The sequence below is a fragment of the Pimephales promelas genome, chromosome 9, assembly GCF_988280905.1.
Source record: "Pimephales promelas chromosome 9, fPimPro1.hap1.1, whole genome shotgun sequence".
In the NCBI taxonomy this organism is placed as follows: Eukaryota; Metazoa; Chordata; class Actinopteri; order Cypriniformes; family Leuciscidae; genus Pimephales; species Pimephales promelas.
Window position 1 is genome coordinate 22528291 of NC_142777.1, and position 17503 is coordinate 22545793.

Below are 17503 nucleotides of genomic sequence, written 5' to 3' on the forward strand. Positions count from 1 at the left end.
TTAGGGAAATTCAAGGAAAGACATAAAAAGTTGACAATTTGACACCCAGGCAGGTACCGATATAAGGGAAGACATTTTTAAGTACCTCACTACTCAGCAAACTTCCAAAAGAGGAAACTTCCAGAGAATGACTTTAATTTTAAGTTTTTTCTCTTTGTCGCCATCTCTGGTCGAAATTTGCAATTGCAGTTATTTGTGGAATTATCAACTTTAGATAACAGAAAATAAGAAGCATTTGTTGAAAATAAGCAGCATTGTTATAATTACAGCAGAAATGCCAGAGAAAAGAACTTTAATATACGTCCAATACGTGGGGCCTATATTTCCAAAAGCTGACAAGCGCTGCACTATTTGATTTCACTAAATGATTCTTGAGGCATCTTAATTTTTAACAACAGCATGTTTTACAAGTTTGCATAAAACCTGTACTAAAACATGTCGACTCTTATCAGTCAAAAAAAACATAATTCTATGTCAATTGAAATTCTGCATTAGCCTGGCAATCCAGACCTACATTAAGATTTTAGGTCTGGGAACTCACAATTGGCATGCCTAAATCCGAGGGGCGGGATAAACAGTTGTCTTTCAACAGCGTTTTCCATAGACTGCAAAAAAAGTGTTTATCCTCCAGCGGAGCTAGTTGACATATTAAATTTCGCCGTATCCGGTCGTCAAAACTCTGAACACATCTTCCTTTTTTATGAACGACTTAAGTGACGTTCCCCTAACTCCAAGTCATCCAAAGTCGCGTCCAAAGCCGATTCGAAAGACCGCTATTCGCCAGCAGCATCTTGTTTGTTTTCAAGTAGCAGGGAAATCACGTGGAACCGTCACAACTCTGCTGTCATTATGTTAAGCCCGCCCACCAACTCTATACACGATGTGATTGGCCTGACCAGAGTTTGGTTTTTCCAACTCGCAAGCCAAAGGAGAGTTGCTACTGTAGACCACACTGACTGCAAAATCATTTTTTCTGCCGCTAGGGTGCGTCTAGATTTCTAGGCTAATTCGGCATCAGAGCAACATTAAACTCTGCAATAGTAAATTAGTGTGGGACTTGTTTTCTGAGTCTGTGCATAAGAATTCCCCAAAAATATGAAGTTCATGGAATTTATAATCTTGGTCGTTGGCCTTATTTAAGATGGTGTAAAATAACATTTATTCAGGCGTTTTGTCTTTGGCTGTAAAATGTATCGACCACCTGTGTGTGTTTGAACAGGTGTAAACCAATGTTTCCCAATGGGTGGGTAACAGATATGTTCTGCTGGCCTGTTCTGGTCTCAGAGAGTATGGGAAAACATGCTACGTGCAAATAATAAAATTCAATGAGGGTATTATTTAATAATAATATAAAAGTCAACGTTGCTTTGAGGACATTTTAGTTTACTCTCGTACGGTAAAAGGTTTTGATATCGTATCTGCTTGCCACTTTACATCTAATGTATAATCTGATACAAAGAAGCAAAATCAGAGTTTTATGGTATAGATGTCACTGCAGATGTGCCCCTGTTCCATTTTTGAAGCATTCCAGCCTGGCATGGCAATCATCTGCATCCTATTTTCCCCTGCATATGCTTTTAAATATAAGAATTAATAACTTTTTTAATAACAAAATTTTGAAATTTAGTGGATTAACCCAGAATAGTTACATAAACAATTGGTGAATCATACTGTAAGGGCTGTACTTCTCTCACATCGATCTGCTCTAAGAAACAGTATAAGCACAAAAAACATCTCTCTCTCTCTCTCTCTCTTTCTAACGTCGTTTACTCAAGATTATGTGCTAATTTCCTCTTTACGGTCATACACACTTCCACTCTGCTGAACACTGACTGCTTGTTAGCGCAAATCCCTCATCTGCATTCACACACGCAAACACAAACACGCACACACAGACAGACACACACACACAGGTATTCAGAATATTCCAGCAGAATATGTGTCAAAATGTGCGTGTGAAAGACAGATCCCCCTCGACTCCTCCCCTCCTTCTGTTCTCCTCTTCTCCCATCTCTCTTTTCCCATCAGGACCCCGGCGAAGGCACGCAGTGCTATTTTTAGCATACTGGTGCTTTTTTATCAGTCAGTGTCTATTTGTGGCTCAAAAGAACTACAGAGGGCTTCCTAGCTGCTGACGTAAGCAGTGCTGTGCTGCAGAGGCGTACAGGACAGGGAGAGAGAGAGAGAGGGGGGGGGGGAACAAAGAAATGAGGAAAAGAGAGGGGGTGTGGTACGGAAAATGGCAGGATGAAGAGACATGGAAGGATGGGGAGATAGAAATGAGCATTAAAACGGTGAGATTGCAATGGTGCGTTTGCAATGGGCCTCAGGAGAATAGAGCGGCTCTATTTGGAGGCTGGTGATTTAAGAGCAGGTCTTGTGCGACAGGCGCGTGTGTGTCTCCCTCGTGCTGTTATAATAGTGGGCTGCATGGGGAGAGCTAGTCGAAGAGAATAAGGAGCCCCTCAAGAGAAAAGCAGGATTAGTAGAGGCATGCCAGAACCAAGCAAACTCCTGGGGATCTCGTTCACACACGCACTCAGATCATGATGATCACATCACAACATGGACGTACATAAGGCATACTGAGGCATGCACATTTATTATAGACTGTCTGAAACTCCCTTGTTTAGTTAGTCTATCTTTTAGTAAGAAGAATGCAACTTTTATAAACCATGTCGTCACATTACAGCATAATCTGATGATCTAAAACGTTTAATTCATGTGATAAAGAATCCTGGATCAAAACGTTTTTAATGTATATGAATTTTGATATATGAATTTGATGCTTTCAACTGATCTGTCAGAGGATTTTACATATATTTTCAAAGAACTGCTAATTAATACGACTAATTTTGATTCGTCAGAATAATTGGCTTAGCCTATAAGCTTAATACATTCGTGAAAAAGACTATAATGGTCAAAGTCCTTTTCCATTTTGCAATGCATAGTCCTATCTAATCACATTCAGTTTAACTCGGGTAACATAGTTGCGTGTAGTATTCTTTCAAACATTTGGGCTCAGTATGGCTAAAAATGAATAACACTTGTTCAGAAAGGGTGCATTAAATTGATCAAAAGTAACAGTAACAGGGGGTTTGGAATGTTTTTTTTTTTTATTCCGTGGTTGTAGTTCCTTATTTCGCTACTTCAAATATTATTCACTGTATTACGACTACAAAATAGACCAACATGCGACAGCCAATCAGCTTTGAGGTTTTGTGTTATTAGCGCGCGTCTCAGATACCAGGCAGACATAAAATAGATTTTATTCAGCTATGGGGAAGTGTAAGTGTAGCGATACTTGACATGAAAAATCTGAATTTCGTTCTTGGTTAAAGCCAGTTGCAAACAACGTATTTAAAGCCTACTGCTTATGCAAGAAAGCTATTAAATTGGGAACGTTGGGTGTACGGGCGCTGGAGTCACATGCAAAAAGTGATAAACCTCTAACTGCTGTGAAGGGTCTTCAGCAAACAACAGCATGAGCCAGTTCTTGCAAGTATCTGCCGGTTCCCGCACTAAACGTTACTTCTACACTGCCTAGGCGAGACCCAACTTGCTCAAATAGCTCCACAACTCCCGCAATCAACCTCCGTGTTGCTTTTGGATCAGAGCTAACACTAAAAGTGCTCTGGGTTCTCCACATGGTGACAAGACACCAGTCGTACATTGTTTCAAACGATGTTTTCGCACTCTGACATCAAAATCCTTCAGGTGCAGGAAAGATAAAACAGCCTACATTACACGCTTTGGAATAGGGGATTTTATTAAAACAGAAACAGAACTAATTTCCAAAATCTCGGGTCCGTTCGATTTTCGATGAATGTTCAGTTTGAATAAATTAAATTACTTTGCAAGTAATTTTGAGACTCTGCGTTTCCTTTGTACATTTTTTTAATGGCGTGATTATAGGTCTTAAAAGTTATCCATAATAGTCTTAAAAAGGTCTTAAATTTGACTGTGAAACCTGCAGAAACCCTGAGTAAAGAACTATTTTAATGTTAAGTTTATATTTCAAATAAATGCTGTTCTTTTAAACTTTCTATTCATCAAAGAATCCTAAAAAAAAAGTTACAGTTTCCACAAAAATATTAAGCTTGAGAACTGTTTCAATATTGATAATACATATTTCTTGAGCAAAAAAAAAAAAATCCCATATTAAAATGATTTTTGAAGGATAATGTGACACTGAAAAAAAAAATCTAAGTAAATGATATCTTAAAAGATATTCAAATAGAAAACAGTTATTTTAAATTGTGATAATATTTCACCATTTAAAATGTAATATTAAAGTCTTTTTTGCCAACATACCTCCATACAATCCTTGACAACGCATCATTCACAGGTTTTGTATACATTCATTACCACATACATCTCACACACACAAAATCAGCTGCCAAATCAGATGTCAAATCGAGTGTATTTCTCACTCCTCATGCAACTGACAGCAACAAGACCATATGCTCTTCATCAATCCACCATTACCCTTTAAATACACACACTTAAATGGCATCAGCTGTTTATACTGTTCTACTCTCTAGTTTAACTAAGGTCATCTTCATGTGCATTTATGGAGCGGAGCAGAGGCTTCCCCGTCTCTGTCTCTCTCTGCCATTATCAAAGGTCCAGTGACATCAGATCAGCATGGAGCAGAAGCAGCCAGGCTATGAGTCACACAAACACACTCGTATCCTCTCTCTCTCACACACACACACACACAGTATGTTTCTCTAGGGATGGCAAATGCTTATGACTGATCAAATGCGATCACTTACCTGCACCAAGAATATGATGAGGAAGTAAAAATTAGCAATTCTTCTAAACTGCTCGAATAGGTTCTTTGGCAGGAAGTTCCAAACGGTGTACTGAGGAAGTGAGAAAAATAAAACAAAGTTAAAATTTAACAAATTAAAAACCAACAAGCTGTCAATCAATAACTATAATCATTTAAAGTTCAAAAAAAAAATTAAAGGGTTATTTTCCTCAAAAATGAAAACTGAACATTTAATCATTTAATCATCCTCACACAAAGCTATTGTTTGGCTTCAGAAGACTTTAAATATAGTGCAATAAAAATAAAGCAATTTCTCCACTTCTCTTTTTAGAAATAGACACAACAGCAGAAGTGCACTAGTTTATTAATATTCAACACAAAATTTAAGGTCGAAGCTAATACAAGCATATAAAAGAAAGTGTTTTATATTTTGTTTTTGTGAACCGTTATATTTCAAAGACAATGTTTTAGAGTAAAACATGGAATACATTTGCTTGAATTTCAACTACCCAAAAAGCCAATTCCTCAGCAATACAACTCATAAATGCAAATACTGGCTGGATAATGTTGAAGGGGAGACAGAGAAAGCGAGACAGAAAAATAACTGGAATGTGGATAGCTATTTCCATCTAATATAGCCATGACTGCTAAATAATGGATCGCCAAGAGTGAGGAAAGTGAGGAAGGGCAGATTGAGGCACCTGCAATAAGATAAAAGGGAATACATCCTCATTTATAACAGAGCAGATGTTATTCTGAGGTGAACTCAAGAAGATGTGGCAGGTCTGGACATCTTTTAAAGGAAAAATTGGATCCAAGGGATTTAGAGTGGGAAGATGCAAAGCAGATGCATAGAGAAGTGTAAACATTGCAGTGCAGGTAATTAAAGTGTGTTTAGAGTCTCATGCCAGAGAAAAATTGATCACCGTACACCACAACACGGCCACAGGTCTGATAAATCTATTACTTCTTACTCCCTCGTTTCTTCCTTTCGTATCTTAAAACACTCCTCATCTATCGACTGAACGAGGAGATTCAGGAAGTCCCACAAGATTAAGGGGGGCAGCAGAGTCAACCACCCTCAACACTTGAACTTTAATTGCAACTATGTATTTATCAGCCGGATCTCAAGCACCGCTCTGACAGGCAAATTAGGGTGTTTCATTGGGTGCAAGGGGATGGTAAGATTTACAGCAGTTTGTGAATAGCGTATAATGAACGAATAGAGAGGGAAAAAGAGAAAATGAAAAGAATGTAGTCTGATCCCGGGCGCAGTAGGGGGTTCCAACAGTCTCTTCACACCTGGAGGAACAGGTGGCTGAACACCAGGCCTTGAGAGAATCACGCTTCAGCCATACTCTCAACATGCTGCTGTTACCACACATCTCTTATGTGTTAACGCTGTGCTGCAGTTGCCATGGCATTAAACAACACTTGCTAATTACGGGCTAGGAAAAAAAAAATTACAAACAGGCTCTTGTAGGGAACAAAACCCCTAATGCTGTTATCCTGTAAAATCTGATTACACTGCGGCGAGCTTAAGTACAGCCCAGCTCATGCTTTCATATTCGTGACAAGGTGTGATATAACAAATACCAGAAGTTACCTTGGAGGACACAATCCTATTGTCACAGAATTTGGAGGGGATGAAGGCCTCTGTGTCCAGACATGGCCGATGTCCTACATAGATTGTCCTGCTGTCCACTCGCTTCTCATCTCCTCCACACTACAGAGACACATGGGGAAAAAGAAAGAGAGAGAGGTCATTTACATGAAAGTTAACCCTTTAAGACTAACAGAGCATTTGCGCTCTGTTTAAAAGCCGATAGAAACTGAAACCAAATGGCTAGCTCGATAATTCTTTGTGCCTACAAAACCAGACACGTTACAAGTTCAGATCAAGCCTCCTACATACTCCTGTTGTGTTGTTTTAACCCTCTAATGAGTCTGTACAAATTGCATAATATGCGTTTCCAACAAAAACAGTAATACGCATTGCACGTCTTTGCACAAGTTCTATAGATTTGCATTTGAGTTACATCTTTTGATGGGTCATAAAACATTCTGCGCACTATGACCCCAGGGGTTTGTCGCATGTTGTGACGTCACAAGCTGCAACATTTGTCTCCCATTTGCTGCCATATGAAAACGCTCAAAACTGCAGCACAGCATGTAAAAATACTAAGATGTACTCTGGCGGAATGGGCTCTATGCTCCGGTGAAGGTGTAAGGATGCTCGATAACTTCCGCCGATCGTAGAGTCCAATGCAATACCGAGAATTTATAGTGAATTTTATAGTCGATGGTTATACTAAAGAAACATTGGTCACAAAAACAGATAAAACAGACACCCCTCGTTGTGTTTATGCTTCTTTTTAAAATTATATTAAATAAACATAACTACAAATAAAATTACATGTACGTTTCATTTCAAAGACGGGAGGACAGTAAATTTTGAAGACTCTGCCATAATCCCGTTTTCCTCGGTTTTCCTCCGCTTTAATCTCCACAACCGGAAATGACGAGCATCCTTGCGTCAAATGCGGAATTTATGCGTTCATATAGCCCATTGAGCTTTCACGACCATTCACCGGCCCCTCTCCCAAAACGCCATTGTACAATCACACATGATTGTGAGCAGGTCCGTCAAACATTGACTCAAAGCAAGATGGTGAAGCGGTGCGCCCATGGCGTTTGTAAATTGGACGCTAGGTATCCCATGCGATTGTCTGGAGGAGTTGTGTTCTTTCCGTTTCCAAAGCCGAAAACACAACGTGAGTGGTGCCTACAATGGATAAATCAGTGTGGACAGCCCAAACTCCCAGTTAAATGTGTCAAACATGGTTAATTGGTGGTAAAAACATGGCGAGATTAGTCACAGAAACATGGAGAAAGTAGATCAAGTGGATCCACAAAGGAATTACGTTTTCTAGAGGGTTGACAATCATGTTAACATGATATTTTGGGGGGAAATGAGCAGCAGTCAACCAGCAGTGCAGCATCCGTAGTTTAGCACGTTCGCAACCGGGAAAGCATGAAGCTTACTTGCCAACATCAGTTCATGTATCAATATCGTAACGAATAGAAATAACCTTTAATAATGTATGGTTATCTGCATCTTCCCGTCTCTTATGTATAATTACTTTTTAAACACGACAATCGCATTCAGCGGCTGCCGTGGTAATGAACAACTGCTTGTTAAAGCGAATGTATAATCCTGTATCTGAGGTAAAATTACTAAATATGCAGCGCAAGTCACATATTTCTAACTCCAAACAATTAGCCACAGAACCAGCTAATAAAATCTTCTTAAAGGCTGTGCTGGTTGCATTTGAGGTACCGGTCATGGGGTTTCTCAGATTTCGCTTGAGCCTCGATAGTATTCGTGTCTCCTTCATTACGTATTTTTATATTTTGAATATATTCCTTCACTGCATACTGTAACCCATTTTGCCTTGATCTGGAGGATATCGCTGAGGTATTGCTCCAAAAAAGGTCACTGACATGCATGGGTGTTCCCTCTTTTACCCATCATGGCAATCTGTCGCGCTGCTCATGTTTGATGGGCATAATAACAATAACTAGGGGGCGTGGCTTTTGCGAACAGTCACTTGTTCTATGGCAGGCCGTAGAGGGTTAAAAGTGACAAGTCTGACACAGAGACATTAGCTGAAAGCAATGGCAAAATTCTGACCAATGTCAAACAGGAAACGCGTTAAAAAAATAAAAAATATATAAAAATTGAAACTACTTCAGAAACATCTTAGATGCCCTTGAGGTAAGATAAAACATACCAAACATGTATTTCAAAGTGAACTTTCCCTTTAATGAACAGGACAGTTTTTCCTTTTTCCTGCACTGCTATTCAGCAGAGACAATTCAAAGATGCTGAATCTACTGCATCACAGCAAAATAATTTTTATTTTTTTTATCCGAGTTGTGAGTTTGAAGTCCGAGCTGAACATAAGACAAAAAGAGTGGGTACCGCAAAATAATATAATGATAATATACAGACAGCATGTCTGTTTGTGTGAGAACAAGGTTAAAGATACATATTTATTGTTTTATGTAATATCCCACTATTTTTAAATAAACTATCATACTAAACATCAAAATGTGTTAAACAATATATAGCACGTTTTGTTTAGTATGTACTTAGGACCAGTTATGTTGTGTGTGGCAGAGGTTTGAGCCCACCCACTGAAAATGTCCCTAGGAAACACTGAGACAGGTCTGTGTTTCCTCTGTGGTCAGGTTCGTGACCCGGGATATTCTTGCAGCATGAAAAGGGCAACAAGTTGACTCAGAGCGGTGTAAGCATTGGATTGCCGGAGGACACATTGGCACAAAGCACACACAGTGACGGACAGCCAGGAAACTCTACACTGCTAAGCTACAGAAAAAAGTAGCTAACTGCATTTAAGGTACTTAAATGGGAATATCTTTTTTAAATATAAAACCTACCCGCTGATGTTATTTAGGGGCTAGAAACAATGATGTTTTTTAAATGAACAAAAAAACTCAATAAGGTTGAAAACACATTTGACATCATTCAATTAAGATGCAGCTATAAAATTAGAATATGCCCTACTTTATATAACTGAGTGGAAAACTGGTTTCGTATAGATTCACAGATTTCATTTGTGTTCGAAAAAAAACAGATTCACTTGAAATGGACTTTCCAAAGCAACATGGAAAGAGAAGACCATTTAGAACTCAATTAACTGCAATGAATCTATAGATGACAAAATGATTCACAAACAAGTGCTATACATCAGAACACTTTAGGACAAAACGATTCACTGGAATAAATCTAGACTTTGCAATGCAACAAATGAGAGAGAAAACTGTTTCATGCCAAATAATTTACTAGAATGAATCAGGAGTTTCCAGTGCAACACATGAGAGAAAGAACAGTTCAGGACAAAACAACTGACAAGAATGAATCTGGACTTTCCAGTGCTAAACATAAAAGATAGGACAGTTGCTTTTTAAAAATCTACATTTAGTTAGTCACACCCCAGCACTGCTATATCTGTCTCTGAGGGTTTTGATGAAGATAACACACATGGTCATCACATCTCAGCAGGCTTTCAGCATCACACTTCAACCACACCCACCGCCCACTCTTTCTCACCCTCCCTCCCAGTGTTCCCCGGGACAGTGCAAGCAGCAGCGGCACTATAACTGTTGGTGTGAATAATTCAGAACGCATTGAGAGGGAGAATGAGAGGGTTTAATGCGAGCCACAGGCTAAGAATGTGTGTGTGTGTGTGTGTGTGTAGAGTTCCCCTACATCGTTGTGGTCGGGTCATCTGTCCCACATCTCTGCCCCCTCAGGTAGAGGGATGGTCGGCATCAGGCCACAGGCTAAGTTCTGTCACAACCTGTCCTGACATGTTCAGCAACTCGGCGACAGGACTTAACGGCATGTATCAGATAACACACTGATCCTGTGCTCTAGCATATCTGCCTGAATCGCTCACATCAGTGTATTCATCACCTGAGAACTCAAACACAGCGCATCAGTATGCGTCAGTGGTAAGCGATAACTCCCTTCCCTCACTCAGGGCCTCGAGGAACAAGGGGCTTGTGCGTATCTACTGCAAACTAGATGCAAATCTTCAGCATGTCATCTCATGCACATCCGTGCTTTGAGTCAGAGGAGACAGCTATTTAAAACAGTCGACGACTGTTTCTCCTCCTTTCATCTGCATCATCTTCTCGTCTCCCACTGGATCTGCCCTCGATTCGTCTTATGAAAACGTTCGTGGCGGCGCAATGTGTGTATTCTGGCTCTCCAGGCAGGAAGAGCCTGGGATTACGCAAGTATTTGTGAAGCGTGATGGCTCTTCACACATCAGCGTGGCATGCGGTGTGTTACCGGTCCCGGATGAAGCAGGCTGGTCTAAACGGAGAGGGGAGGGGCAGGTGTGAGCAGAGAGGAAATGGCACAGGTTCCAAAACTCAGGGGATTGAATCCACCTCCAAATGCCACCCGGTGTAAAGGAACACAGCCCAAGGCCTCGGGAAAGAAAGCACACGGACCTGTGTAACATCTAAATAGAATTATAAGGTTATCAGAGCTGTGACGATGCTTGTGTGTGAGGGCTGGCGTTTCAGCGTTTCACAGAAAGGTCAAAATGCTACGTAAAAGTGAATGATTCACTGAGGCACTTTAGGTTAGATGCTTGCTCAGATACGGTCTCCTCATTTCATTAGTTATACATCAGCCACAGTCTGGCAAATGGTTAGGAAGAGGGGAAAGGGGCCTTTGGGAGGGAATCCACCTTGAATGACTCTATTGATGATGATTATTTTCATGCTGTCTGTGTTGTTTAGTACCTGAAGGAATTTTGCTGATGGTAATGGCACAAAAAGAAGCTATTTCAGGGAAATAGCGTCATAAAAAACATGGCCAGACAAAGGCTGAAAAAAAAAGCATGTGTAAGGATTGAGACAGGGGACTTTGAAAGAGGAAAAAGTCCATGATCACAAAGCCTCCATTTACTAGAAAGTATAAAATCTGGTTCAGATACTGATTGGTTTAAAGTTGATTCATTTTTTTCCACAAAAAACAAAAAAACAAAAACAAACTCCAAGCCTCGCTTTTGATGAGTCTCATGATATTCATATTGCAGAACAATGGATAACTTATAAGTTTGAGACAGATTCATACATTTATTCAACTAAAACACAAAAAGAATCAGACTACACTGGTCATGCTATTGGGAAGACACATTATAATATACATTGTACATTAAATTGCCTATATCCAAGCAAATGCAACAAACGCTGACACAAATCTGCACTTCTATTTTCTAAATATTCATTATTTGAAAAACCACCCCACTCACAAGCTTCAGTTTACATAAAAACATGAGAACCTCATAACTTGAGTTAGAGACAGATTATTAAACCTTTGAAGGAATCGATTCACAAAAAAGTCATACTAAACTGGCCTATTGTAAAGACAACATATAATGTTGTTGTCAGTTTTTTTGTTGTTGTTATATTTAACATGACTCTCTCATAACATACAATGAAAGAAACTTTAATATCATGAAAACCAACCAAACATTGACAAACGCTGACATAATGAATCTGCACTTCTATTCAATTCTATAATGAGCCTCAATTGCACTCAAAAGGAGATGTGTTTCTCCGGAAATAATGACAATAACTTTTAAAAAATTCATGGTGTAGCACTGTACCAGCCCATATGGTATGAGAATAAGATAAAGTGAATATGATAAAGCATCTTTACACAGATAATTTAAGGCTGCTCTGTGCCTGCTCAAAATTCTGTGTAAAGACGTAATGCTGCAAAAAAGTCAAAGGAAATTATGCCTGCTCTGACCCACCTTAGCCCCTAGTATAAAAGTTACTACTACTACAATTGCTGTGTAAAAGCATTTATGCCACGCTTCCCTGCAAACATGCCCCTGCGGGGCCGACGTTGGCTTTTTGTGGGCACAGTGGGCTAGGGCCAGCCCACGCCAAACCTAAACAGGCCCAGTGCGGGTTGCCCAGGCGAGGCCCACAGCTTTGGGCTCACTGCGGGCTATCAGTGAGCAGCCCACACTAGCGGGCTGCCCACATTAAGCCCATGATGGCCCACTGTGGGCCATCCCATTCGGGCCCATGAGCAGGTTTTGCACCTTTGGGCCCATGCGGGTTTAGTTTAGGTAGCCCACATTTAGATTTATATATATATTAAGAGAATAAGAAAGCACTAATAAATATATATATATATATATATATATATATATATATATATATATATATATATATATATATATATATATAAGAGAATAAGAAAGCACTCTTTATATAAATTAAAGATGGTAATGAAATTACGGGCCTGTGCAGTTTCATTCCACACTTTATGTTACATATTTATATTACACGTTGCTCTTTATATTACATGTAGGCCTTTATATAATACAGATGTCTTGAAATTGCTTTACAATAAAAGTAAAAGCAAAATGGTATTAAAAAGCATAATTGTCAACTGAATGGGTCATAGAACTACACAATGAGTTTTAAATTCATTATATAAAATTAATGATATTTTAAATTGTTAAATGTTATAATTCTAGATGTTTATTTAAATGCTGCGTGCCTTTTGACGTGTTCTATTGTTTCAATGGGCGTACGTGCGCGAGTCGCATTCAAATCTGATTCAAAGACAGGAGCGCGCGCGAGCAGATGGAAACCATGGAAACGACGAAACCTCATCTAACTGACAAACAGCAAACTAGCGTCTCTCACTGTTGTTTTCTCTGCTTTCAGGTAAGTTTAGTTACCAAAATCACACAAATAATACATACAAACCTTCCTGATATATGTCTTACGTGTAATAGATACACTTCTGTTGAATATTTACTTTATAGAAATGGTTTTGTGTCTTCGATAAAGTCCGTTAGCATCTGACTGAACCGTTTTCAGAAGAGCTAACGTTAAGTTGTTTATGTTACAATTAAGCTCTTGTTTTACATAAGTGTGCACCGTTTACGCTTTAAACAGTCCTCACAGTGTAAATTTGGCATTGGTTAATTATTCCCACACTAGTTCTTGTGAAACCAACAACAATTTTCTCTCAAATCTATCAGAACACTATGAAACACTGAATAAATAACTACTTTTTCAGGAAACTGAGTACAGAGGGGGGGGGGGGGGTGTAAAAGTTCAGTTCTGACAGTGATCGATTTATGTGTGTGGTTAAGAGTGCAGGTCAGCGAACCTGTGTTTTAAACTAATCTTGCTCATCTTCTCTCGTCTCTTTCATTGGGAGTCATTAACCACAAGACCATCGTTACAGAGCTATCTCAAGGTTACCCGCTAAGCAAACACTGACAGGCCTCAGAATAAATCTTAGTTACGCAACAACAGACAGAAAGCTACAGCTACATCATTCTGAAACATTGACAAAACAGACATTTAGATACTTAAGAGAATAAAAATCACAGACTAAAAGAAACAGAACGATGCACAAAGAAAGACAGTGTAAGGAGGAATAAAACAGGGGACAGGAGAGATAAGACGACTGCCATTGAACTGGCATTGATTTTGAAGGGAGTTCAGTGTTAAACATAATGAGGGTCAGAATATAGACCCCGTTTCATTTTTGAAATGCTACACGCTGGTGATACTCTTTTCACAACCGCTAACTCAAGGCCAAACAATGGAGGCACTAATGTAAGAAAGAAAAGTGAGAAATTATGGAAGTGAAGTGTGACCTTGGACGGACCTCAAAGAGCCACTACAAATACTGAGAAAAAAAAAAAAAAGAAAATGCATAGTTTGAGTGCACCACTTTAGTAAACTCTTGCTTCCAAGAAGACATTAGCCTATAAGAGAGAGTGGGGTAAAATGTGTCAGTGGGTAAGTCGTGTTCCTTTTGAACGGTCACTTCGTATTAGGTAGCTATACGCAGTGGGAAAACTCCCTTTTCTCTATTTAGTGAAACCTATACGCATGTAAAACGCATTTGCAGCTGCACAGCTAGGCCATTGAGCATCTGGCTCGCTCATAGGCTGTGCTGCAGCAACTGCACATCCAATGGTGCGGGCGCCTCTGACATGCAACCAATGAGTTCATTCTACGTCAAGGGACGTGGCCTGAGCCAATATTAGTCCCCGAATTCGCCATTATAGCAGATTTTACTCCTTCAGCGACAACTGCATGTCTCTGACTGGTTTACTAAAGCCAAGTTCACACTACAGGATTTTAAGCCCGATTTAGGCCCAATTTGCAAATTGTTGAGCTCGACGACAGGTGAGGGTGTTATCGCGTGCAAATCGCGGGGATTAGCAGGCGATGAACGCTCGCCAATCTGGTAGTATGAAAGAGCCAACAACACATCATAGACGCTCGCAAACACGTCGCCGAGCCCAGAAACATCGCACAACTCAATCTCAGTGATGTCATGAGCTACAGCCAATCAGAGCAAGGTTGAGGTTAGTATTTTTCACTGGGTATTGGCACGCGTGCTGTTTCGCGTCATTTTCAGTTTGTTTTATCGCATGATTTTTCGTGACAAAACGTGGTTTGTAGACAAGATAGAATCGTTGGGTGACAGAGTTGTTGTCAACTAGTGCGTTACCTCCGGTTGCGGATCAATCACGTTGGCACGTGTCGTGTGGTGTGAACAGCTCAACAACTTGAACACTCCCGATTTCACAGAGAGCAAGTCACGTAGTGTGAACCGCACAGTTCAGCCCGACATTTTAAAATCATGTGGTGTGAACAAGGCTTAAGCCTTCGCCGTTTGAACAAGCCCTTCAGCCTGAGCGAGCATAACCTTAGCGGACTACGCCTTCTCAGCTGTTTTCGGCGGCGACGCTATATCCTTTCTATTTTAATATTCTGTGTTTGTCTGTGGTGAACGCACTCTCTTCTACTCAATCAGTTGTCCAGTCCTGTTCGAAGGAGATCAGGGTAAGGTTATTAAACATATGTTATTCTTATGTAAGGGTATTAGGTCCCCCTGTATTAGACGGCCCATGCCAGACAAAGACTTCCCACAGCTCCCCGCTCCGTTCAGGCAACTGGGGATTTTATTATTGTAAACAGGCTCGCAACAGTGAGCGCGTCTTTACTAACAAACACTGTTTTCACGGCGAACCAAATTAAGCACAAAAAGAGTATGATCCAAAAAAAGCAGCCCCTCCCCTGTTGTAACACTGACTCCCCCACACACAAATGCCTGTACAGTCAGTCAAACACTCAATTTATGCACAAATCACATTATAAGGGTATCAGATCCCCCCCTGTTAGGCTGCCCGTCCCAATCAGTGTGGCAGTCCCTAACCCCACAGGTTCTAGCCTGGCAAGCCATCCTGCCATTTGGGTCATAAACACTATAAAGGCGAGGCTAGTCACTACAATTCGCTCGCAGAACCCCAAAGTTTCAGGCAGTTATCAAGACCTCGGTGAGAAGCGACGTGGGTCACGTGCTTTGCACCGAAGTCCAGAATATATAAGCAAAAGGTGCGATAGAATTTGTCAAAACCCAAAAAACAACACCCACTGCAATATGTTCTTCTCGAAGTTGGCCCACGTCTAGCCCAACCGTCCCATGTATGCCCCCCCAGTCTCGATGATTCCAGAAATTAATTAAACTGGTCAGAGAGAGCGAGTGCCCAATCCTTCTGGTGGCTCCTCTCTGGAAATCCAGACTGGATAACTCAGACAGGATAACTCTAAGGTCATCTTCAAGCCCAGGCATGGGTATGTGCCCAAAGTGCTCTCAACACCGTTCAGACCACAGGTGGTGACATTATTGGCTCTTCCACCTTCTACGAGGATGGGGAAGTTAATCTTCTCAGCCTGTTAAGGCACTGAGAATTTATCTGGAGCGTTCTGCGTCATTAAGACTATCAAAACAGCTTTTTGTCTGCTTTGGTGGTCGATCCAAAGGGGATTCAGTTACTAAGCAAAGACCGTCAAAATGGATAGTGGATACTATCGCGATGGCTTACACCTCAGTGGGTACCTCAGACCCCAGTCTGAGGTAATGTATACATGTTAAGATTACACCTTGTTCTGTATGCTCAGGGGTCCTGAGCTACAGTGGCAACCAGTTACTCAGTGCGGGGTTTTCCATTGCGTTCCCACAGCTAAGCAATATGAAATGACCATTTGAAAGGGAACTATTTGGTTACTCATGTAACCTCAGTTCCCTGAGTTAGGGAATGAAGTATTGCGTAGCCAGCAGCACTGTACTAACTGGCTAGTATAAACCTGCTATAATGGCGAATAAAGGGACTAATATAGGGTGAGGCTACGCCCCTTGACGTGTAATGACTCATTGGATGTGCAGTTGCTGCAGCACAGCCTATGAGCAAGCCAGGCGCTTGTTTTAATGTGTTTAATGCTTGTTTTAATGCAAATGCGTTTTACATATAGGTTTCAGTAAACAGAGAAAAGGGAGTTTTCCCGCTGCGTATAGCTACGAAATGCTTCGTTCCCTAACTCAGGCAACTGAGGTTACATGAGCAACCAAATAGTTGTCACTTTAATCCAGCATAAATGTACACAATTTTTGTCACAACAATTTATTAAGGTCTATCATATTCAGCTGTCTATGATTGTGAGAGGAACATTAGAAAAATGAAAAACATTTTTATGAGAAAACTATTTTAAAATGTTAAATAAAAATAAAATGAACAATATATGGGTTGACAAAACTAAAATAAGTATGCCACACAAAATACATAAAAACATTCTCCTACACACACATAATACACATACAAACAAGCAAATGTAAATATTAATTTTGAAAAATTAAACATTTATTTACAAAATGGTAGCTGAGCTGTGGGGTAAAGTGTGCCAGTGTGCCAGTGGCTCAACTAACAATGAGCTTTGCATACAAATACAGGAAATACTATTACATTGGTCTTGTTCACAAAAAAAAAAAATCATTAAAGAATCTGAGGCACTCTTTTCTCCTTGACTAGAGGTCAAATCAATGAAACGTGGCACAGTTTACCCCACTCTCCCCTACTGTCTAAAGGAATGAATGATCAATATTACAAACACTGTTTGCTCAATTGAGACCCAACACAGCTGCCATTGAATAAACACGACTTTAGGGAATTGAGTAAACCGTATCATTACTATATCAAATTAGACTTTAAAGACATCATGTTTACACGGTTTCAAATAAACACACAAGCACAGAAGTTGAGAGTGCTGTGACATCAATGGAAACATAAA

General features: G+C 40.1%; 1 protein-coding gene across 4 annotated transcripts in view; it reads right to left on the reverse strand.

Annotated features, from left to right (window-relative positions):
- atp11c (ATPase phospholipid transporting 11C (ATP11C blood group)) overlaps positions 1-17503 on the reverse strand; it is a 68985-nt gene that overhangs the window by 29329 nt on the left and 22153 nt on the right. For all 4 annotated transcript variants that reach the window (XM_039664702.2, XM_039664700.2, XM_039664699.2 and 1 more), the window contains exons 2-3: positions 6384-6503; positions 4779-4868 (exon numbers count right to left, since the gene is read on the reverse strand). In XM_039664702.2, the coding sequence (XP_039520636.2) occupies positions 4779-4868; positions 6384-6503 (210 nt within the window). The remainder of the gene's footprint in view (positions 1-4778; positions 4869-6383; positions 6504-17503) is intronic.